The 25,977-nt window shown below is 34.8% G+C and overlaps 1 protein-coding gene across 12 annotated transcripts in view; it reads left to right on the forward strand.

The window, feature by feature from the left end:
* The window catches only part of CSNK1G3 (casein kinase 1 gamma 3), a 106,126-nt gene that overhangs the window by 51,996 nt on the left and 28,153 nt on the right, over positions 1–25,977 (forward strand). For all 12 annotated transcript variants that reach the window (XM_055298989.2, XM_055298986.2, XM_055298988.2 and 9 more), the window contains exons 5-8: positions 10,515–10,663; positions 12,866–13,100; positions 25,387–25,472; positions 25,747–25,831. In XM_055298989.2, the coding sequence (XP_055154964.1) occupies positions 10,515–10,663; positions 12,866–13,100; positions 25,387–25,472; positions 25,747–25,831 (555 nt within the window). The remainder of the gene's footprint in view (positions 1–10,514; positions 10,664–12,865; positions 13,101–25,386; positions 25,473–25,746; positions 25,832–25,977) is intronic.

A 25,977-nucleotide genomic window follows, 5' to 3' on the forward strand; every position in this document is an offset into this window, starting at 1 on the left:
TGATTTGTGCCTTGTTAAAAAGTCTGGATTTGTGTGCTCCCTAGATTTTTTTACTCTGGTTTATCGATGCCTACATTTTCACTTTATTTTTAAGACGATTTAGTTCCATCTGCTGGTTAAATGAATGTTGGTGATTTTGTAATGTACGGAAATTTTGTTGTACTGTTCACTTATAAGAAGTATTATGGGTAATAGTATAAACTTTGTTAAAAGTTGTGGTTATAAACAATTCAGTAGTATCTAAAACTGATTTAATTCACAGTTACCAGATCAAGTTTCTCAGACCATGTTTTAGGTAAGACGTTCAAAAAATTCTGCTCTATGTATATTATAAGCTGTTGTTTGATAAAATTGAAAGGAAGTACTGTAAAAAGCAGAAAAGTTAAGTGAATAAATACTTAGAATATTGCTTACTGTATTTTGATATTAACAAAAATAATGAAAATTTGATTTGAGTGGGTTAGTCAGTAGTGTAAACTTAATCTCAGCCCAGATAACCAACAGTTTATGTAGCAGATTCTTAGAATTCCTTTTTCTGTCATAGCTAAATTGCTTTTAGAAGAAGTTTTTAAAAATATGTAATACTTCTAATTCTTTAAAGTTAGAGGTCTCTCTGTATGGAAATTTCTACAAGTTTTGCATTGCTAAACATTTACTTATTTATATGTGAATATATACTTACATTGTTAGTACTATCATAGCAGATGGAAGTATACAATTTTTTTCTGTTAAAGTTGTAGTTTATGGAGAATGGGTACATTTAAAGAATTTTATGCATTATCACTAAGAAAGAGATGTTAACTGATAGTGGTTTTAGTTTGGTTTATATGGTGCAGGCATTAGTGTTGTTGTGTGTGGTGTGGTTATTATAGTATTTTCAGTGATTAATTAAGCACATAGGAATCTTAAACAAAAAGTGTAATCCCAGCACTTTGGGAGGCCGAGGCGGGCGGATCACGAGGTCAGGAGATCGAGACCACGGTGAAACCCCGTCTCTACTAAAAATACAAAAAAATTAGCCGGGTGTGGTGGCGGGCGCCTGTAGTCCCAGCTACTCGGAGAGGCTGAGGCAGGAGAATGGCGTGAACCCGGGAGGCGGAGATTGCAGTGAGCCGAGATCGCGCCATCGCACTCCAGCCTGGGTGACAGAGCGAGACTCCATCTCAAAAAAAAAAAAAAAAAACAAAAACAAACAAACAAAAAAAAAAAACAAAAAGTGAACCATACTTTCGAATAGGATATTACTAAATATGCATAATTTTTGTAATTCCTCGTGCAATAGTAAAAAGATAGAAAGTATAAAACCATGAAAAATTATGAAAATTTCATATTTAATTTTTCTTTAAGTGTTATATAATGCATTGTAAAAAGAGAAGATTTTTGTAAGCTTGTAGCTTAGGGACTAGGGGGAAGAATCATAGAGTCCATTTTTTCCTTAAATTTTATGGGCCCAAATTGGATAACAACTTAAGTTCTTTTCAGTTTTTGCAACAGTTAAATTTTTACTTGTTTGTAGGTGATGTTTTTTTTTAAATGTTTGAATGTTAGAATAATTTCTAAATGTGTAAATTAAATCATCACAGAAAGGACTGTTGCTCTTTTTTACAGTGGGATAACTTGATTCCTTTTATTTGGGGTTAATTGATAGAATTTTACTGCTAAATGCAGATACTGTGGTCTTTTAATGGAAGGACTGTTACCAAGTCCATAACTCAGTACACCTTTTGGTTCATAGCAGTGCTTACTATTCAGCTAGGACAGCACTTCTAAAACTTTTGGGTCTCAGGATTCTCTTATGCTCTTACTCTTTTTGAGTACCTCAGAGCACTTTTGTTGTTGTGAGTTGTAGCTATTGATATTTACCATATCAGAAATTAACACGGAAATATAAAAATGTTGCTATATTTGTTTAAAATAAAAATAATAATTGAGACATTTTAAAATCAAGGCAATTTTGTTGATATACTTTCCAAAACAGAAAAAGTGAGAAAAGTAACATTGTTTTACGTATTTTGCAAATCTCTTTAATGTCTGGCTTAATAGTAAACAGCTAGAATCCCATATCTTCTGCATTTAGTATATTGTGATAACACAAATCCCATAGTCTCTGGAATGAGAGTGAAAAAAACATTTGTGTTATTACAAAATAATTTTGATATTACTGACTTCCTGCAAGGGTCTCACGGACCACCCCTGTCCTCAAGGGCTTCAGGCCACATGTTGAAAACTGTTGACCTAGGAGTATAAGCATTTGTGCTAAAGGTTAAGAATGCCTTAATGCAAAATTACCCTAAAAAAAAGATAGGGTAATACTGTGTGATAATTCTGTACTTAGCATTTCTAGCCACGATTTAGGTTTTCTTAATCAGAGCTGTTTAAATTAAATCAGGAAGTTTAAATTTCCTAATAAGTTTGTTAGTACTTTTGTTCTAATTCTTCCTATTTGTGTTAGGCTGTTCTTGTGTTGCTATAAAGAAATGCTGGAGTCTGGGTAATTTATAAGAAAAGAGGTTTAATTGGCTCACGGTTCTGTAGGCTGTATAGGAAGCATGGTGCCAGGCATCTGTTTAGCTTCTGGTAAGGCCTCAGGAAGTGTACAATCATGGCAGATGGCAAAGGGGAAGCCAGCTATCACGTGGAGAGAGTGGGAGCAAGAGAGAGAGAAAATGAGGGGGAGGTGCAACACACTTTTAAACCAAATCTCATAAGAACTCAAAATCATGAGAACAGCACAAACCCATGAGGGATCTGCCCCATTGACCCAATTGACTCCCATCAGGCCCCACCTTCAACACTGAGGATTATAACTCAATGTAAGATTTAGAGGGAACAACATGCAAACTATATCACTATTTTACATTTTACATGAAGAATTCTAGACCTGAAAATGGATCATGATATTACTATGAAATGGATCATGATATTATTTCCTTACTGGTCTAATTAACCAATACTTATCTGTAAGGAACTGAAGTATTTAAAAACTTGACACAAAGTACCAAGCAGTCTTTAATAGTTCCTGTGTATTACTGTTGTGTGACCTAATTTTGTTTTGTCACTTAAAGGGAATACCAACATATAAAATGAGATATTTAATGAAGTGAACTTTGGGGGAGTGAGGGTGAGATTGTATTTTCAAATATGTGAATTTTGTGTTCATACTCCTTGAGCTTTTCTTGGGAAAAAATAAACTTCTCTTGAAAAGTAAAGATATTGGAAATTATCAGACATAACTTTCATGAATTCACAGTGGATAGCTTTTTATATTAGTATCAAATAAAAATAATTTTAGAACCACTGGAATGGAGCAAGATTTTATAACTGAAAATTCACTGGGTATAAGAACAGACCTTCTTTCTGAGCCTCTCATGCCCTCTTTTTCCTTACCTCTCCCATTTCTAAAAAATCTCTACCTTGTGATCTAACCTACCATTTACGTTGCTGTGGTGGTTTTGGTTTGTTTTTGCTTAGGGTATACCCTGCCTCAACCTCTGTTTGTTAATTGCAATTCTTCTTAACTCTTAAAAATTTAAGTTTTTTGCTCAGTGATAAAAAAAACTGGACAGACTTGTTCTGGGAAATAAAATTATAGTTTGGTGTAAATATCATTTTAAGTTTTTCTTTGTGGTCCTAGAATCTTTAAAGTAAGCACTTTTTTTCCTGACTGCAAAAATAGCATACGTTTGTAATCAAAATTAGGAAAAGTTTAAAAAAAAAAATGAAAGCACAAATCACCAGTGCTTCCAGTAGTGTTAGCTTTCTGCTTTTTTCTTGTGTTATCTTTTCTATTCGTATGTATGTTTAATGACTGTATTAGTCCGTTTTCTTGCTGCTGATAAAGACATTCCTGAGACGGGGCAATTTACAAAAGAAAGAGGTTTATTAGACTTACAGTTCCATGTGGCTGGGGAGGCCTCACAATCATGGCGGAAAGTGAAAGGCACATCTCACTGGCAGACAAGAGCTTGTGCAGGCAAACTCCCGTTTTTAAAGCCATCAGATCTTGTGAGACTCATTCACTATTATGAGAACAGTACAGGAAAGACCCAGTCCCATAATTCAGTCACCTCCCACTGGATTCCTCCCACGACATGTGGAATTGTGGGAGTTACGATTCAAGATGAGATTTGGGTGGGGTCACAGCCAAACCATATTAGTGACTCATTAGAAATGTTTTATTTTAAGGCCAGGCATGGTGGCTCATGCCTGTAATCCTAGTGCTTTGGGAGGCTGAGGTGGGTGGCTCACTTGAGGTCTGGAGTTTGAGACCATCCTGGCCAACATAGGGAAACCCTGTCTCTACTAAAAATACAATAAAAAGATTAGCTGGGCGTGGTGGCAGGTGCCTATAATCCCAGCTATTTTGGGAGGCTGAGGCAGGAGAATCACTTGAACCATGAAGCGGAGGTTGTGGTGAGCTGAGATTGCACCACTGTATTCCAATCCAGCCTGGGCAATAGAGTGAGATTCCATTTAAAAAAAAAAAAAAAATTAAAAGTAATACATGGTTTAAAACAACAAAAATTTTAATCAGCAGTATTATAAGAAGTAAGTAATAAAAGTTTGTCTTTCACAGTTATCTCCAAAGATAGTTGAAGGCTGTATTATATTCCATAATATGGGTATGACATATTAGGTTGGTGCACACATAATTGCAGTTTTGGGCTGTGAATTTTAAATCATTATGACTGGTCTCAGGCGCATCTTTATTAATCAAAATAGGAACCATTACAGTTAACACATTTTTGCCAACAAGAAATACGTGTTTATTCTTGTAGCATAAAAATCAGTGCTTCGGGATTTGATGAACTCTTGGAAAGCATTTTTACTGTATCTTACTGGTCGTGGAAACGTTTTCCCTGTAAAACGTTGTCAAGATGCTTGAAGAAGTAGTAGTTGGTTGGCAAGAGGTCAGGTGAATATGGCAGATGAGGCAAAACTTCATAGCCCAATTTGTTCAACTTTTGAAGCATTGGTTGTGCGATGCGCAGTCGGTGTTGTGGTGGAGATGAATTGGGTCCTTTCTGTTGACCAGTGCCAGCTGCAGGCATTGCAGTTTTCGGTGCATCTCATTGATTTGCTGAGGATACTTCTCAGATGTAATGGTTTCGCTGGGATTCAGAAAGCTGCAGTGGATCAGACCAGCAGCTGACGACCGGACGTGACTGTGACCTTTTTTGGTGCAAGTTTGGCTCTGGAAAGTGCTTTGGAGCTTCTCGGTCCAACCACTGGGCTGGTTGTCACCGGTTGTCATATAAAATCCACTCTTTGTCTCACATCACAATCCGATTGAGAAATGGTTCATTGTTGTTGTGTAAAATAAGAGAAGATGACACTTCAAAATGATGTTTTTTAAAAAATGTTTGCTCAGCTCGTGAGGCACCCACTAATCGAGCTTTTTCACCTTTCCAATTTGCTTCAAATGCTGAACAACCGTAGAAAGGTCGACGTTGAGTTCTTTGGCAATTTCTTGTGTAGTTGTAAGAGGATCAGCTTTGATGATTGCCCTCAGTTGGTCATTGTCAGCCTCTGATGGCCAACCACTATACTCCTTATCTTCAAGACTCTTGTCTCCTTTGTAAAACTTCTTGAACTGCCACTGCACTCTATGTTTGTTAGCAGTTCCTGAGCCAAATGCATTGTTGATGTTGCATGTTGTTTCCACTGCTTTACGACCCATTTTTGAACTTGAATAAGAAAATCACTCAAATTTGCTTTTTGCCTAACATCATTTCCACAGTCTAAAATAAATTTAAAATAAACAGCAAGTAATAAGTCATTAGCAAAAATACATAAAAAGAGAAACACACGTTAAAATGATGTATAACATGACGACATTTAAGAATGTATTCCAGTATCAAACAGCAATTTCCAACAATGCAAAAACTGCAATTACATTTGCACCAAGCTAATAATTTGTTTAATTAGCTTAGAGTTGGTGGATTTTTAGATAGCTGCCAATTCTTTTTGTAACTATAACAAACAATGAAGCTTGAACATGATTATATGCATACTTATGCTTACTTTGAAAATGATAGGGTAATTTTCCTCCAAAAGCAAAAGGATAGAGTAATTTTCCTCCAAAAACAAAAGGATAGGGTAATTTTCCTCCAAAAATGTGCTGCTTTCTATTCTCATCAGTGTTTTAACCTACAACTTTGTCAGTTTTGACTAATTAATTTTTAAATTATGAATATGCCTTTGAAACTATACCAAAATTTGACAAGTGGTCATTTCTTAAAGGTCAATTACAATGTAGAGTATAGAAATCATACCAAAAAACTTTTTCTACTCTCATACATTAAAATCCATTGTAGTTTGAATGAACCATTTGTGACTACATGCATTGTCTTTTGGAGGACACTGGTTCATTGAGTTATGCATGTATTTCAAATACTAACACATTTCACTACCCAACATTAAATCATAATAGTTAATATCACCGCAATTTCATCAGAACAAGTTTTTAAGTATTGGAAAACTGTCAAGGTCATCATAGCATATAAAAATGTTTACAAAATTCGAATTGCTTGAAAGCTTTAATTTTATTATTGGTAATAAATGTCAGTTTTTCTTGAAGTAAGAGTCTCTTCATTCATTCTTGAGAATGCTTTTTATTTATTTATTTTGCTTCATTGTACTCTTGAATAGAAAAGTTAAAAGTGGGTGTTTTTGTCTTGCTCTCAGTCATTAATGGAAAGCATTCAATCTTTCACCATTAAATGTGATGTTAGCTGGTAGCTTTTCCTAGATTCCCTTTATCAGATTTAGAAACCTTCTATTCCAAGTTTTTGAGTGTTATATCAAATGCTTTCTTAGCACCCATTAAGATGATCTTAAGGTTTTTGCCATTTCTTCTATTATTATGGTGAATTATATTGGTGGATTTTTGAATATTAACCCAACTTTGTATTCCTGGATTAAAACATTCTTAGCATGGTTTCTCATTCACTTATGTATCCGTAACGCCCAACCCAGTCCCATAAAGATATAGTATATGTTCAGTAAGTATTTATTCAATTAATTAAGACAGTGAAATTCCCTAAATGGTTTTCCTGTTTTGGAAACTGTTGAAAACTTTTGAAAAAACCAGTCATTTTATAAACCAAAACATACTGCTATCTATCTTATTCAGCAGTCATTTCTCAACGTTAACTATTGGGAATATAGATGGTGATTCAGAAGGTGATTCAGAAGGAAGCAGAGAACCTTTTTTTTTTTTTTTTGAGACGGAGTCTTGCTCTGTCGCCCAGGCTGGAGTGCAGTGGCGCAATCTCGGCTCACTGCAAGCTCCGCCTCCCGGGTTCACGCCATTCTCCTGCCTCAGCCTCTCCGAGTAGCTGGGACTACAGGCGCCCGCCACCACGCCCGGCTAATTTTTTGTATTTTTTTAGTGGAGACGGGGTTTCACTGTGGTCTCGATCTCCTGACCTCGTGATCCGCCCGCCTCGGCCTCCCAAAGTGCTGGGATTACAAGCGTGAGCCACCGCGCCCGGCCGCAGAGAACCTTTTGACAGTCCTTTTTTTTTTTTCTTTCTTTTTCTTTTTCTTTTTGAAACAGAGTCTTGCTGTGTCAGCCAGGCTGGAGTGCAGTGGCATGATCTTGGCTCACTGCAACCTCCACCTCCTGGGTTCAAGCAGTTCTCCTGCCTCAGCCTCCCAAGTAGCTGGCATTACAGGCATGCGCCACCACGCCTGGCTAACTGTTTTGTATTTTTAGTAGAGGTGGGGTTTCACCATGTGGGCCAGGCTGGTTTCGAACTCCTGACCTCAAGTGATCCACCGGCCTCAGCCTCCCAAAGTGCTGGGATTACAGGCATGAGCTACCGCACCCAGCCCAACAGTCCTTTCAATGAAGAAGTTCAAAACCTTTTTATTTTTACATTTTGTATATAGTTGTAACAAGCTTTGATCTGGTTTCCATGCACCCTGCATATCAGAAGTAACAAACTGGAGTGGAATAAATTATTAGAGATTGTTAAATTGAGAGGATGTAAATTAACAACTTTCAGCGGCAGAGAGGGAAAAAAGCATTATGGAAAGAATTTTCAAAGCTTAGTAGCTGAGAGCTATCGATGTTGTGGTAGCTGAGAGCTGTCTGTAAATCTTAATTGCATCTCCAGCCTCTTAATGTATATAGTATTGTAAAAGCAGGATTTTAGAGTTGGACTAAACTTAACAAGCCTCTCATTCCCTGTTTTTGAACCTTTTCTCCACCTTTACACATGTGAGGGGTAGATATGCAAATACATATAAGAGTGGCTGTGGTAGGAGTGTCTTTGATTCCCAGTAGCAAGAGGAGATGGAACAAGCGTGTGTGATGTGTGTGTGTTTGCAGGGGGTGCTGATATACACACATTGGGGTGTATCAGTATCTCCGTTTCTGGGGAGGGCACCATGTATGCAGTTTGAATTTGTATCCATTCCTGATATGATTACACTATCTGTTTTTTTTTGAGAAGGAGTCTTGCTCTGTCGCCCAGGCTGCAGTGCAGTGGCGCAATCTCAGCTCACTGACTCTCCACCTCCTGGGTTCAAGCGATTCTCCTGCCTCAGCCTCCTGAGTAGCTGGGACTACAGTGATTACACTAGCTTACCTTCCCACCTGCAAATGTTCTGCTGCTTCACTCATATTCATATCCGAGAAATACTTGTCTTATCCAGATCACTAATATTATTATAGATATGTAAACAGAGGCCCACTTGAGAGGTTGAATGACAAGCTAGCCACACAGCTGATGAATATTAGGTTAGACTAAGAATGTAGTTTTCTTGGTTTTTAGTTCAGTGTTTTCTGTTCCGTCCTGCAATAATTTATATTCAAAATAATAGGGTAAATAATAAGAATGTTATATTTAAAAAATGTTTTATTAAAAAGAATGAGAAGTTTTCATTAGATTTGTTTTCTCTTTCAATATACTGAAAAAAATCACTTGGAAGTAAAACAGACATTTGTGGTGGAAGAAGATAAATGCAGTGTTAAGTGTCAAGCTAAATAATAGAGAGGGAGACTGTCTAAAAGAAAATGATAGTTATTTAGGAGTGGGCATTACATTGGGAATATATGTGAGTATATTCAGGGAGGTAAAGGAAGACAAGAGTTTTTAAAGGAAAAATGAGGAGGGTCACATAAGTTGTTTTGGGAGAGTTACCCTTGGCTACAGGGATCATTAACAAGAATGGCATCAGTCCGAGGTTGGACAGGCAGTTCCTGGGCAGATGTCCTCACAGAGTAATTTTTTGTAAGGTTGTGGTGGCTTTTGTTCCAGGCTGTGGTTTTTGCAGTCTTTTGTGGTAGTTCTTCTTATCAGGCATATATATGTGTGAGGACCCTCCCTTCATCTCCTTCCCTAGCTCTGTTTGTCAGGATCTTAATACAAGTGACTCTGTTTTGATTCTGACAGCTTCCATGTAAAGTAAATTGATCACTTACATTTCAGTTTATTGGGAATCTGTTAGTTCTGAAAATAAAATACAGATGACTTCATATTTGGAGTCTGTATTATTCAGACTTCATATTTGGAGTTTGTATTATTCTATATAGCTTCATAATTATTACTATCTCTTACTGGCTTAAGATGAAAGACTTTATTATCTCACAATTTCTATGGGTCAGGAATACAGGCATGGCTTAGCTGGGTCTTCTGTTTAGAGTCTTACCATGTGGAAATTAAGGTGTAAGCCTGGACTACAATCTTGCATGACCCTTAGTGCTCTCTTCCAAGTTCACTGATTCTTGTCAGAATTCAATTCCTCATGGCAATAGAACTGTGGCCCTTACTTCCTCGAGGATTCCTGTCTGGCATGTAGCTGCCTCCACTGCATGGTGGTTTGCTACTTTAAGGCCAGCAGGAGAGTTTCTCTGCTGTTTCCAATATCTCTGACTTCTAGACCGTCTCTTTAAAGGCTCACCTGAATAGGTCAGGTCCACCAGGATTCTCTTCCTTTTGATCAGCTTACAGTCAACTGATAGGAGCCTTAATTACATTTGCCATGTAAGTTAGCCTGGTCACAATAGTGAGATCCCAGGAATCATGCTCACATTCAAAGGGAGGGGTTTATACAAGGTGTATAAGCCAGAGGATGGGAATCTTGATAATGGTGATCTTAGCAGTATGCCTGTCACATGGTTATTAAAGCCAGTAGTGACTCTCTTGTTCAATAGAACTGGAATCTTTCCTATGTGCTAAGCCTTTCTCCAGGCCATGGAAATATAAAGCTAAAAAGCCCAGCTTTTGTCCAGTATTAAGGTGGTAGAGAGAAACAATGAAGTACTGTTTATAATGTAATTCAGTCATGCAGCTGCAATAAAGGTGTATCCAGGCTACAATGTGAACATCAAAGAGAAGGTATTGGGAGGTTGGGAGGTTTGGTAAGGAAAAGTATGTATCTGGAAAAAGTGATAGTACTGCTTTAGTTCTTGAAACTATAAAATTTTAAATATCAGTTTTTAAGAGGAAAACCTTAGTATTTAAGATGATGAAATTATTAAATGAGTATTTCTTTTTCCCCAGATGGTATACCTCAAGTTTACTATTTCGGCCCTTGTGGTAAATACAATGCTATGGTGCTGGAACTGCTGGGACCTAGTTTGGAAGACTTGTTTGACTTGTGTGACAGAACATTTTCTCTTAAAACAGTTCTCATGATAGCTATACAACTGGTAAGTAAAATAAGGTATTTGAAGTTGTTTGAACAATTACATGGTTGTTGGTCACAAATTCATGTTTAAAGTTCTGTGATATTGGCTTACAGAGCATTTGACCTAATACAAATGTTTCTACTTTTCATATTTTCTTTCTGGGATCCCTGTAACTTAAAATAACTGAGTCAAGTATATTTTATTTGTATAAAAACTAATAATTGCTTTAAGATCAAAGTGCTTAGTTTGCGAATTAAGTTGTTGCTAGCCATTTCTTCATATAAAAGATGAATACTTCAAAAGAGAACCCTCAGAAACATAGATTTTTTTTTTTTTTTTTTTTTTTTGAGATGGAGTCTTGCTTTGTTGTCTAGGCCAGAGAGCGGTGGCGAGATCTTGGCTCACTGCAACCTCCACCTCCCGGGTTCAAGCGATTCTCCTGCCTCAGCCTCCCGAGTAGCTGGGACAACAGGTGCATGCCATTACGCCCAACCAATTTTTTGTATTTTTTGTAGAGACAGGGTTTCACCATGTTAGTCAGGATGGTCTTGATCTCCTGACCTTGTAATCCACCCGCCTTGGCCTTCCAAAGTTCTGGGATTACAGGCGTGAGCCACTGTGCCTGGCCAGAAACATGGATTCTTAATTTTGGTAATAGACTTTATGACCTGGAAAAACAAGAGGCAAACTAATGAGACAGTCTTGATAAACTACTTAGACTTCAGGGAATCTGTTGGATAACAATTAGAGAGTGATTTTAAGGCAGTTTTGAAATAAATGCCAATAGAAGTGTGCTGCAGAAGTCTCAAAATTGTTTTTACTCATTGACACATTAATTCTACTTCTACGGATTTATCCTGTGAATGTTTTCATAGGTACTTAAAGCTTTATATGAAAGGATGTTTATAATAAAAAAATGAGAAGCAACCCAAATATGCAGAAATAACAGGGTTAGTTGAATAAATTAATATCCAGAGGAAAATATGCAGCTATTAAAAAGTGCATATTAAAGATTGTTTCATAGGGTAGTTGTGGTGGCTTGTGCCTGTAATGCCAGCACTTTGGGAGGCTGAGGCTAGAGGATCACTTGAGCCTAGGAGTTCAAGATCAATCTGGGGAACATAGTGTGACTCTGTCTCTACAAAAAAAAAAAAAAAAAAAAAAGCCAGGTGTGGTGGTTGCTTGTGTAGTCCCAACTGCTGAGGAGGTTGAGGCAAGAGGATTGCTTGAGCCCGGAGGTTAGAGGTTGAAGCTGCAATGAGCTGTGCGTTCCATCCTGGGTGGGCAGAGTGAGACCCAGTCCCCGCCCCCCTGCCCCCACACACAAAACATCAAAAAACCAAACAACTGCCCCCAAACAAAACAAAACAAAACAAAGAATATTTCATGACCTTGAAAATGCTTATATCATTAATTAAGAATATATAGACATAGAATATTGTATATTATATGCTGCAAAGTTTGTTAAACAAACTAGAATGGCCTGTGTAACTATATGTTTACATTGCATTGTTAACCATGATTATCACTAAATGAAGCAGTTTTATTTTCTTATTTGTAATGCTCTATTTTATGACAGTTTGTACAATGAACATTGAGAATCTGTAAAATAATTAACAAAAATGAGCTATATTATTAATATTAGAGTTGGATTTCAGACTTTTCTAGCTTTATGATCTTCCTAGCTTTAAGATTAATCATTTTTAAATGTTTAATACCTAGGAAAAAGTAAGGGAAACATGTTATGAAAAGAAAAAGATACTGAATAGTGCTGTTGTTTTTATTTAATAGTTTAGACTCTTAAGTTTCTTTAATATACTTCTAAAAGTAGCTTGGTTATTGAACTGATAAGGAAGACTATATTGCAACTTTTTGCATATGTCTGCTTATACTTTTGGGTTCAAGGTCATATCATTATGGCTTTTTGACTTTATGAAGTAGCATCCTCTGAAAGTGTTCACTGAATCAGGCTTACTGATATGAAAGGAATCATAAAATTCAAATACTCTCGTTTAGCAGTGACCATAATAGTAAAGGCAAAGATTTTAAATTGCAATTTGCTATGTGAAGAACGATAGGCTGACATCATTTTACTTTTAAAGGGTTGAAAGAATTTCCGATTTATTTCTTTTGTATGTTTTCATTCTGTCTTGCCTTTATCATACTTGCTTAGGGTAGTCAAAGCCCAAAATAAAGCTTCTCTTCTTTTTTTCTTAAACCAAGATTTCTCGCATGGAATATGTCCATTCAAAGAACTTGATATACAGAGATGTAAAACCTGAGAACTTCTTAATAGGACGACCAGGAAACAAAACCCAGCAAGTTATTCACATTATAGATTTTGGTTTGGCAAAGGAATATATTGATCCGGAGACAAAGAAACACATACCATACAGAGAACACAAGAGCCTTACAGGAACAGCTAGATATATGAGCATAAACACACATTTAGGAAAAGGTATGTGTACCTTTCGTAAGTATGGAAGTTTGAATTTAGTAGCTGTGCTAACACTGTGAGTTTTTGTTTGTTATGGTTCAGTTTTTGCAGATTATAATAGCTTTTATTATAATTTTCATTTATCACATCTACCTAGAGTTTACTTTCACTTATATTTTAATAAAACTCTTTGAAAGTAAGTTACTATAGAGTAAATGAGTGACAGCTATCTTTACATTCATTGTAATTTTTGTATTTATGTAACTTGAAGTGTTCAACTTTGATACAGTTATGGGAATGCATTTAATTATTTCTCTTACAAAATATGAGAGAATACCAAATTTTAACTGAATTCAGTGCATGTGGAAATTTTGGGTTGAGACTATAGCTCTCCAATATGGCTAGCCACAGAAATAGCAACTAGCCTAATAAGTATAATGCTAACAGCATATACCTTAGAGGTGGGCAGAGCTGTTACCTGTATGCTAACTATGACTTCGAACAAGTTTAACCTTTTTAAGGGGTTTCTTATTGGTAAAAAGAGTAAAACAATATCAACTTCACAGGATTTTTTATAGCATTCTTCCTTCACCCAGGTTCGTATTTATAATAATCATATCCCTTAAATCATTTTCATCTGGAACAGTTCCTCAGTCGTTCTTTATGGCTCATGACCTTAATATTTTTTTAGGAGCACAGGCTATTTTATAGGATATCTCCAATTTGGGTCCGTTATTTCTTTTTGACTAGATTTGAGTAGGCATTTTGAGCACAAATATCACAGAAGTGATGTGTTCTTACTGCATCATGTTGGGATCACTTGCTTGGATGATATCTGCCAAATTTCTCTACTGAAAAGTTTCTTGTAGTTAGATTTTGGGATTATGTAAACATGTTGTTCTTCATCAGATTTTTACCCTCTAGATTTAGCATCCATTGATTATTTTCTAACTCCATTATTTCTAATATTTACATTTCCTTATTTGTCAGTTGATATTCTAATGTCAGCAGAAGCTTTCCCTTCTCCCCCAGTTATTGACTTATGTCTATATGAACTGATTAATTCTTATCTTATTTAATGTAATGTATTGAATGCATTATCATTATTTATTTTGATAGCCAAAGGGTTCCAGATTTGGTCACCGGTTGCTCCTTCAAGCTGGCTTCTCTGTCCTTTTGACATGTTCTCATGAATCTTTGAGTACTTTCTTTCATTTGGTGCAGCAAGTTCTTATAAACAAACTCATCTTGCAGTTTCTCTTCTGCAGCCCCATAATCAGTCCTTTTCTCCAAGAAGTTCTGAATCCTTTTATTGGATAATGGTATTTAGAAACCAAGATTTGGCCACTGGATATGCTCAGTACTGTGGTATGTTGTTACTGCCAGGCCCTTTCTGCAGCAGAACTAGAAAATGTTTGTGCATATATGTATATACATACACACATAGAAATATGCCTACATATATATATATACACACACACATACATATGTTAATATCGGTTAAAAATTTTGAGTTTATACTGATACAGTTTTAATTTCAGTCTGTCAGTACAAAATAGTATTTCCCTTTTCTATATTTGTAATTCCCGTCCCTTTTCCATATTTGCATCTTTTTTTTTTAACCAACAGTGAGAAATCTGGCTATCACTACTTATAATATATTTACTTGTTTTTAGAAGCTGAGGATACTCAGAAAGTAGTTTCAGATTGCCAAATGATACCACTTTATATAGCAAGTCTAATAGAATTATAACATTTGTAATTCTTATTTTATTGAAGAGTTATTTTTTTATTTGAAGTAAAATGTACATTGGGTAAAATATACAACATTTGATTATGTAATTTGTGAGTATTGATGAATGTGCAGGCTATGTAACCCCCACACTATCAAGATTTAGAACACTATCATTATCCTATAGACTTCCATTTTACCCCTCTTAGTCATTCCCCTCCTTTTCTAGAAGCAATCACTGATCTGATTTCTATCACAACAAATGAGTTTTGCTGATTCTATTACTGAATATAAATAGAACCATCCAACTTCTTTTGGTTGGTATAATGTCTTTAAGATTCATTTATGTTGTTGCAAGTATCAGTAGTTTATTCTTTTTTAATGCTCAGTAATATTCCATTGGATAAACATATCACAAACTGCTTATCCGTTCGAATGTTGTTGGATATTTGGATTAAGTTTTTGACTTATGAATAAAACTTGTATAATATCCTTACAAATCTTTTTGTGGGCATATTTTTCACTTTGGTCCTGTGGCAGGTATTATTTAACTTTATAAGAAACTGCCTGTCTGTTCTTGGGAGTGTTCATACCTTTTTTTATTCCCACCAATAATGAATGAGAATTTTGTTTGTTTCATATTCTTGACAACATTTAGAGTTGTCAGTCTTTTTCATTGTAGCTATTCTAGTGGCCAAGTGGTGGTCTTTTAATTCCTTGTGATTATTCTTTCTGGGATCTGTTTCATGTATTTATTGGCTATTTGTATATCTTCTTTTGAAAAGTGTGTGTCATTTCATTGTTAATTTACAGAGTTCTTTATATATTCTGGGTATAATTATTTTGTCATATATATGCATTGTGAGTAATTTCTTTCAGTCTTTGCTTGCCTATTCATTTTCTTAATGGTATCTTTTGATGAGCAGAACTGTTAAATATTTTTGAAGTCTAGTTTATCAGTTTTTTTGTTTATGGTTATTGCCTTTTGAATTCTAACAAATCTTTACCTTCATGTAATAAGGTAAACAAATCTTTACCTTCATTACATTTTATGCTTTCTTCTAGAAGCTTTATAGTTTTAGCCTTTTATATCTGTGATCCATCAGAATTGATTTTTTATATGCTGTGAGATAGGGGTAGAGGTTCTTTCTATGATATCATATTCTTTCCTATTGAATTACCTTAGTGTGTTTCTTAAAAAGTCAATTCTAGATTATATTTGCCACATTCAGTATTCGTATCAGAGAAAGTACAAAGTTAATTATCTGCTTTTAGATATTATTCTGCTTTCAGATACTATTAGACATCTCACAACAGATAGACAGAAATGTGAACCAATCAGTATATATCCATCACTGCTGCTCAAAAGTACCTTCAAATACACAATCACAGATTTCGACAGGATCTTGGAGGTCGTCTAATCCAACTTTCAGATCCTGATCTTAGCTTTTCCTCTAAACATTCTCCCCAGCTTTAGCTACTCTATAGAGCATGTCCCTGCTCTGCCTCTCAATCATAACTCAATAGGATGTGGCATCTTTCCTGACAGCCGACCTGACTGTAGGCTTGTGGTATTTTTTTCTTTTCAGACATCTGAAATGCCTGGAAAATGTAAATTTGCTATTTTTTTTTAAGAAAAGTAAGTTTCAAATATTTAAAATTATAAAACACAAGTTTTATTCAGTTAATATGTTCAGGGAGTCACTTTCAATATCTGACTTTCCCGATAGATTTAAAAATATGATTGGGTAGCTATACAACTTTTGGGATTGTGACTTCTATTAAAACCAGGCACACCTATATTTATTTACATGTTCAGTGTCTGTGAGAAATTTTCATTTTACGGAAGTTGTTAACAGACTATTTTATAACAACTAACAAAGGTTCACCACTATTTTATTGTGAGACATGAAGTCACAACTTCCCTAGGGCCTAATGTTCCTTATCTGAACAATGGTAAATGTAACAGCATTCTATTTGTAGAAATGGCAAAGTGAGTGTGATATGTTTATCATTGTTAGGAAAAGTCATCAGTACCTGGGAAATGAGATTTAACTATTATAATGATCTCTCTTTCCTCCTCTTTCAGGAATAAAATAAAAATGTATTTGTTTGGCAGGTATAGCAAACAACAAATGCTTAATGTTTACTTTTCCCCATTTATAAACACTCTGCTTCTCAGTTTTCATGTAAAACTCAGAAGTAGGTGGGTAATATTAACAGATAAAAAATTTTGTTTCTAAGATTACATGAATTCCTATTTAAAAAATTAAGAGTAAGCTAAGGTAATATGAGTTTGGATGCTGAGGAATTAAAGCATTTGGTAAATTGTGATGCCTTTGGATATGGAATACATAGTGGTGTTTTAAGTTTAGAGTACTTGGTTTTGTGAGGAGTCAGGAAGAGATAAAGAAGGAAAAGGAGCAGAGAAAACATGACCTTTTAATGTGATTTTAATTTGTGCATATCTTATTTCTGCCCTTCCTGCTTTGCCTGGATCTTGGTGATTACTTTTAAAGCCTTATCATTCACCCATCTTTCCATCCATTCATTCATTCTTAGGCACTCAAGGACTTCTTGCTCACATGAACTTTTCAAAATAGAGAGTTTGGTCAAAGGAACATTATATGGGTTTGTAAGTATTTTTCCTTTTTGGAGACTGACACTATCTTAGACTTAAAAAGGAAAAAGATGTCCCTAATATAATAATATAGAAGAATAGTGTAAAATCACATAATAGGAATTAACATTTTATTCTTGTAGTATCTGTTGATCTTAACTAGGTGATTTATGTTCAGAAAGCAGACGTTGCAGTTCACATTTATACCTTTCTTATATCTGCTTAAGTCTCTGTCCAAGATGCAATCTTGATAAAGCTTTGTGTTACAGATGTGGATTTCCATGGTGTCCTTGCATGAAAACTTTCTTTAGTGTTGTCATATTGAATTGTTTTTGTGTCACATCTGATCATGTGTCTGCTTTTTAATATCTTTTTAAAGACTTTTGTCAGCTGCCTTGAACCTCATAATCTTCCTTTGGATGACTATTTTTCCCTTTTATGTCTTCTTGTTGAAGTCATTTGATATTAAGTAAATAATGTCTATTTCTCTTTGGTGAGTAGTCTTGAAATAAAAATCAAGTCTTTTTAAATTTTTATTGATTATTCAAGAATAAAAAAACTAGGATTTGAGGGATAAGTTGGGAGTTGCTTTGTAAGTGTTAATAAAAATCTGTGTTCGTAGAAGAATGATGTTTCAAGCTTCTAACTGGTAAATTCTCTGAATAGGAGAGAAGGAACCACAGAATTATGGTGTTCCAAAAATGCCTTCTTTCTGTGCTATCATTCTGTGGTGTGATTCATATAATTTAATTTCTAGGTTAATTGTCCCAGTTTCTGAGGCCTGCTCTTTAAGCTGCTCACACAGCTTTTTTGCAGTTTAAAAATATGTATTTACATTTTATAATTATATTTTAACAATTAAAATGTATAATTTCTTGTTAGAGTATAATGAACATAATTTATATTTTCTTGATGTTTCAGGGTATAGTTTTTTTATATGATTACTATTATATAGCAATATTCTCAAGATCAGTTGGAGAAGGTTAGGATGGATATCTTTAAATAAATTTGGAGACAATTTTATTTATACTTTTTAATGGATTCTCTTTTTGTTTTTTGGGTTTTTTTTTTTTTTGGCCTTCACCTGTGTTGTCCCTTACTTTTTGATATTGTATGTAGTATAGCTACTGCTGGCAACACTTTGCTTTTCTCTACCTTTGATTTACTTCTTTTGACCTTGTCACCAAACTTACTAGAATTGTGTCTAAATTAAGAGAACCAGATTTCAAGAGAACTTTAGGAATTAAGTGAATGCATGTACTGGGTTCAGTTGCACAGAAAACTTTTCTTTCTAAGTTTTGTTTATATTACTAGATTAGGTGTTTAGATTAGTGAACTGTTGCTGTGTATTGTCTTGCATAATTGTGTTCTTTTCCTTTTTAGGTTTGTTTTCTCTCTTTTTTTTTAAATCCTTGTTATATAATTTTGAAAACTGAGCTCAATGAATCTTGACGAAGGTGTATTTTTTTTTTTTAGGGTAGTGCCAACTAAAGTAACTTTTAATATTTAAGAAGGAAATATAGTGAACCTTTTACTTCCTTGTAGTGGATAACTTTTGTCTTTTTTTTACTTAAAAGAAATGATTTACACTTTCTTCAGGGAGAATTTTTGTTGTTTGAGCTATCTTCTTTGTCTTCTCATGTCTGTACTTAGCTTAGCCAACATGTCTTTTGGCCTCATTGTTTTTCATTATGGTAGAAAATGCAGTAGTAAGTTTATTTTTGCAAATATATGCATGTATCATAGAAAACTTCCTGCTTCTGTGTGAGGCGTCGATAAATTTAGTTAACGAAAAAGGGAATATTTTTCTGTTGAAAATTGAATCGAAATTTCAATTGAAATGGAAACAGTGCTAGGCAAGTGAGGAATGAAATCTGATTTAAAAAAAGAAAAAGAAATAATGTTGAGATATAAGAGTAGAATTTTTAAATAGAAAAGCATTGCAGAAGGTTTCCAATCAACATTTGATTAAGTGATGAAATGCTTTCCAAACTGAAAAAAATGCAGACAAGTGGGCTGAAATCTTGCCCTTCACCTATTAGGTACCTAGTTTTGAAGTAGTCACTTAATCTTTCTGAGCTTTACTTTCCTTATTTGGGGTTACAAATAACTGTTTTCAGTGTAGCTGTAATTTTGAAAGATAGTATATGTGAAGCATGGACACAGACTCTTAATACGTGTTGATTATTTTGTATGGTACATATATTCCTGAAGAGGAAAATTTTAATTGACTATGTACCTTTTTAATTGGTTTCAAGACCTATTTAAAAGGACCTTTAATGATACCTATTGTAAAGAAAAATAATCACTTCTGGTTTCTTTAGGTGCTCATAGCAAGAGTTCTTCTTTTTTTATTATCATTATTATTATGCTTTAAGTTTTAGGGTACATGTGCACAGTGTGCAGGTTTGTTACATATGTATCCATGTGCCATGTGGGTGTGCTGCACCCATTAACTCATCATTTAGCATTAGGTATATCTCCTAATGCTGTCCCTCCCGCCTCCCCCCACCCCACAACAGTCCCTGGAGTGTGATGTTCCCCTTCCTGTGTCCATGTGTTCTCCTCGTTCAATTCCCACCTGTGAGTGAGAACATGCAGTGTTTGTTTTTTTGTCCTTACGATAGTTTACTGAGAATGATGTTTTCCAGTTTCATCCATGTCCCTACAAAGGACATGAACTCATCATTTTTTATGGCTGCATAGTATTCCATGGTGTATATGTGCCACATTTTCTTAATCCAGTCTGTCGTTGTTGGACATTTGGGTTGGTTCCAAGTCTTTGCTATTGTGAATAGTGCCGCAATAAACATACGTGTGCATGTGTCTTTATAGCAGCATGATTTATACCTTAAGAGTTCTTATAATGATTCTTGGCCTTGTGGAAAAACATTCATTTTCAAACAGGCCTTTGTAGTTAAATGCTTTAAAAAATGTGAACAGGGTTTAATAAGGGCCAGATTACTGTTGGGAGATTTTTTTCATGTAAAAGAACTGTTTAAGACCCTAGGGGCTGTTCTTTAGTTACTGTGTTTCAAAGAGAAAGCCTTCCTGTGATTTCTGTAACTTACTACATGGTAAAATTTATTTCCAGATATGTCAGTTGGTGAAAGAACACAAAGAAAGGAATTATGAGGGTAAAGAGCGTTTCATACTGAGTTTCAGTAATAGATTTGTTTTACTAGCTAATATTTATGGCTTGAATTTTGAAATGCTTTGTGGGTTATGAGACTAATACTGTTCTCTGATAGAACCATGTAGGCAAGATCACCTTATGACCGTGGCTTATTGGCACTATGTGCCTAAAGCTTCCCCTTGGATAGAATTCAAAGAGGAATTGCCTTTTATATTGAGTTCCTCTCCTTAACAGAGAGTCTTACTGTAGGGCTCAGCATACTTTTACATGTACGGTATTTTAAGTTTTTTAAACTATATGCATATAATATATAGGTCTTGCATATACATTGATAAATGTATCCCTACATATTTCCTGTTTTTGGATGCTGTTGTAAAGGTATTGGTTTTAAAATTCAATTTTTGCTTGTTCGTTGTGAGTATAGAAATCCAGTTGATTTTTATTTTTATTTCTAGAGACAGGGTCTTGCTCTGTCGCCCAGGCTGGAATGCAGTGGTGCAACCATGGCCGCCTGCAATGTCATCCTCCTAGGCTCAAGGAATCCTCCCACCTCAGCCTCCCTAGTAACTGGGACTACAGGTGCATGCCAACACACCCAGCCACCAGCTAATTAAAAAAAAATTTTAAGTTGGGGTTTCTCTATGTTGCCCAAGCTAGTGTTGAACTCCTGGTCTCAGGCTATCCTCCTGGCTCGACCTCCCAAAAGTGCTGAGATTACAGGTGTGAGCCACCGAGCCTCGCCCCAGATGATTTTTATATAGTAACCTTGCTAAAACTTACCTACTAGTTGTAATAGACCTTCTGTAGGTTATTTGGATTTTTCTACATACACAATCCTGTTGTCTGCAAAGAGCAATAGTTTTATTTCTTCATTTCCAATCTGAATATCTGTTAATTTTGTTTCTTTGCTTCTTTGTACTGGCAAGAACTTCCAGTACAATACTGAATAGAAAGGGTAAGAGTGGACATCTTTGTTCGTTCCTGATCTTAGGAGTGTCTTTTATCATTTAAGAATTATGTTAGTTGACATTTTTCATAGTTGTTGTCAGGATGAAGTTGCCTTGTAATTCCTAGTTTGCTGAAATTTTTTTTTAAATCATTAATACATGTTGGATTTTGTGAAGTGCTTTTTCTGTATCTGAGATGACGATATGATTTATATTTTATTCTATTATTTTGGTGAATTACATTGATTGATTTTTAAAAGTTAAACCAAAGCTACATTCCTAGGATGAACCTTACTTAGTCGTGAGGTATTATCTTTTTAAGGATTTCATGTTTATGTTTATGAGGAATACTTCTTGTAGTTTCCTTTAATTGTAATGTCTTTATCTGTTGTTGGTAACAGGGTAATGCAGTGAGTTGGGAACTCTTCTAATCCTGAGTTTGTTTAGAATTGGTATTGTTCTTTAACTGTTTAATAGGATTCAGTAGCGATGCTATCTGAATTGTATTTTGGGAAGTTTTTAAATAATAAGTTTAATTTCTTTAATTGATGCAGACCTATTCACATTTTCTTCTTGAGGCAGTTTTAGTTATTAGTAGCTTTCAAGATATTTGTCCATTTCATATAAGTTGTTTAATTTATTGGGTTGTTTCGTAGTATTCTTTTATCATTCTTTTAATATCTGTGGGATCTGTTCTGATGCCCCCTCTTGTTTCTTCTGTTATTGGTAATTTGTGTTTCTTTCTTTTAGCCTGCTAAGAGGATTAATGATTTTATTGAACTTTCCAATCCAGCTTTTGTTTTCATTGGTTTTCATTACTGATTGTCCATTGGTCATTGTCTGGTCATTGATTTCCTCATTTGTCATTATTTTGTCCTTCTGTTTATTTTGGGTGGTATTGATATGAAGGCAGATACAGATAAGTTGGTCAGAATACAGAGTCTGAAATAGACTTAGACGTAGATGGTCGATTGATTTTTGAGAATGGTGCAAAAGCAACTCAGGGAAAGGATAGTTTTGCCAAGAAACTATATGAGAGTAGCTAGATATCAATATTGAAAAAAATATATCTAAATCCTTACTCCACACCAAAAGCAAAAAAAAATTACTTCAAAATGAATAATAGGTTTAAATGTAGGAACCATAACTATAAAATTTCTAGAAGAAAAAACAGGAGAAAATCTTTGCGATCTTGTGGGTAGAGATTTCCTAGATTGGATATCAAAAAGTATACAAAATAAGAGGAAAAAACCCCTGATAAATTGGACTTCATCAAAATGTAAAATTTCTTTTAAACATACTCTTAAGAAAACAAAAAAATAGCAAGCTGTTTTCTTGAAGGGAAAAGGTATTGGCAAAACATATCTGAAAATAACTTGTATCCAGAATATACAAGGAACTATTACAACTTTTTAATAAGACAATCCAATTTTTTAAACAGGCAAACACATGAAATAAAGTTCAATGTTAGTCACCAGTGAAATGCAAATTAAGTCAGTTAATCCATACTTTGAAGTTTGCTTTTCTGAAAGGATTTATTACTGCTTACACTTCATAGCCACTAGCATGGCTAAAATTTAAAAGACCATACTGAAGTTTGGACAGGTTTGCAACTGAAACTCCCATACATTGCTGGTAGAAATGTGAAATGACACAACCCCTTTGAAAAACGGTATAGAAGTTTTTTATAAAGTTAAACCTATACTTACAACATCATGTAGCAATCCCCCTTCTAGATATTAACCCAACATAAATGAAAATTTATGTCAACATAGACTAGTACAAGAAGAATGTTCATAACAGCTTTATTCACAATAGCCCCAAACTGGAACCTACTCAAATGTCTGTCAACAGATGAATAAACACATTGTAATGTACTACTCAGCATTAAAAAGTAATGAGCTATGGTTGCACATAGCAACATGGATAAATCCTGAAAACATAGTAAGTGAAAGAATTTGGACACGAATCTATACTGTATGATTCCATTCATGTGCACCTGTCTAATCTGTAGTGATGAAGGCAGATAAGTGGTTGCCTGAGGCTGATGGTATTGTGGGGGTTGGGGGAGAATAATAGGCAAGAGACATTAGGAAACCTTTTGGGGCATTAGAAACGCCTCTTGATTTTGGTGGTAGTTATGCAGGTTTGTTTGTTGTTTAAACTTATCGAACTATACCCTTAAGACTACCAGAATCTAATGAAGTAAAATTTTTGTTATAAAAGTTATAACTAATTTTTTTCATATTCTCATCCCCGCTTTCATTAGTGGTTGTAGATGGACTTTAAGGCTACTACTTATTTTGGAAAATTTGCTATTTTTAATAGCATATACTTACATTTTATAATAAAAAGTGCAAGAAATAAAAAAACCTCTCTATTATATCACATTTTAGCATGTGAAATGGGAAGTTGAAATCTCTTCTCTAGTCTTCCAATCTCGTAGCCTTAATGACTATGAATTTTGATGTATACTTCTGCAACTTGCAGTCTGGTGGAAGTATATATATTGATTAAATAAAAACAAACATAATATCTTTAAATCATAACAGGTGTTATTGAAAACAAGTGTATTAGTCTGTTTTCATGCTGCTGCTGCTGCTGGTAAAGTTAAACCTGAGACTGGGCAATTTACAGAAGAAAGAGGTTTAATGGACTTACAGTTCCACATGGCTGAGGAGGCCTCACAGTCATGGCAGAAGGCAAGGAGGAGCAAGTCACATCTCATGTGGATGGTGGCAGGCAAAGAGAGCTTGTGCAGGGAAACTGCTTATAAAACCATCAGGTCTCATAAGACTTATTCACTATCACGAGAAAAGCATGGGAAAGACCTGCCCCCATGATTCAGTCACCTCCCACTGTGTCCCTCTCACAACGCATGGGAATTCATGATGAGATTTGGGTGTGAACACAACCAAACCATATCAATAAGTATAGAATATTTACACAGTAAAAATCAAAACCTTTTCTGCCCCTTCATCCTAGTGCAGATCCATACTTTGAAAAGTTTGCTTTTCTGAAAGCATGAAGTACTGCCTAGATAATATGATTGTTCATGTGGATAAAACATCTTGCACATAAACAAACATCCTCTTATTAAAGTGTTATCTCATTGGTAGTTAGCATTTTGGTATTATTTTGAAACATCAAGAAATCTTAAGTATTTAACTTCAGTGACAGAAAAATTGAAATATCATTCAGTCAGCAAATATTTATAAGCATCTCCCTGAGCCTTAGTCTGTAGTCTTTATTCACTTACGTGCTAAATGACATTTTGTTAAAACAACAACTTGAAAGTGACAGTTTGTTCAAGAGTATTTTTTGTGATAGTGAAGGGGTTATTAATGTTGGTATGTGTCAAACACAAGTTTTTCTTAAAATATATTATACACAATACTCCATAATCATGTTTAATTTAATGGAGAGTATTATGGAAGTTTTGTGCTCATATAACTTTAGGAAATGCAGGGTTGAAAAAGTTAGACATTTTAAATTCTAGACTTCTCAGAAGTTTTAATATGTTACCTTCTGAATCTTTAAGACAGAGCTATAGTATACAGTGACTCTGATTGACCATGGAACTCTTTTCCCCTTGGCCTGTACTTCCATGAATAGATATCTAAGCAGATAAATAAATCTCTAACAGCATCTAAAAATTATAAAGGAATATTTTAAAGATGCTCAGTAATCTTAATGTAAAAATATTATTTATATAGATATAATTTTGTCACTTATAGTTACTAGATCTGTATTTTGTATTTATGTGTTGAACTTTTGGAAATTAATTTATACATAATGAAAGAACAAACTCTTCATTCTTCCATTCTTAACTGTTAGAGAAAAGTGAAATTTATATTTCTTTTGTATTTCAGAACAAAGTAGAAGAGATGATTTAGAAGCTTTAGGTCATATGTTCATGTATTTTCTGAGAGGCAGTCTTCCTTGGCAAGGCTTAAAGGTAATTGTTTTTGTGTTTCTTTATTGAATTTCATAAAATATTAAGATATTAAGGTCCTCTCTTCCAACTAAACAGTTTTCATATTTTAAAATTTTATTTTGTAAGTAGGCATCAGGGCTCACTGTGTTGCCCAGGCTGGTCTCAAACTCCTGGGCTCAAGCATTCCTTCTGCCTTGGCCTTCCAAAGCTCTGGGATTACAGGCTACCGTGTGCAGCCCCAGCTAAATAATTTTTAAATTACCACATTCTCAAGATTTTTTTTTTTCTGTTTTAGGCCGACACATTAAAGGAGAGGTATCAGAAAATTGGAGATACAAAACGGGCTACACCAATAGAAGTGTTATGTGAAAATTTTCCAGGTAATGAATAATGTGAGGTTGATACATTATATACAGAAAATTAGAAATGCTAATTTTTATTGCTTAAGTTTATACATATTTTTTTCTATGCTTAAAAAAAAGAGCTAAAAATATGATTTAAAGGATGTCAGCATTTGATGCCGAAC

This window comes from Symphalangus syndactylus, chromosome 11 (assembly GCF_028878055.3).
Source record: "Symphalangus syndactylus isolate Jambi chromosome 11, NHGRI_mSymSyn1-v2.1_pri, whole genome shotgun sequence".
In the NCBI taxonomy this organism is placed as follows: domain Eukaryota; kingdom Metazoa; phylum Chordata; class Mammalia; order Primates; family Hylobatidae; genus Symphalangus; species Symphalangus syndactylus.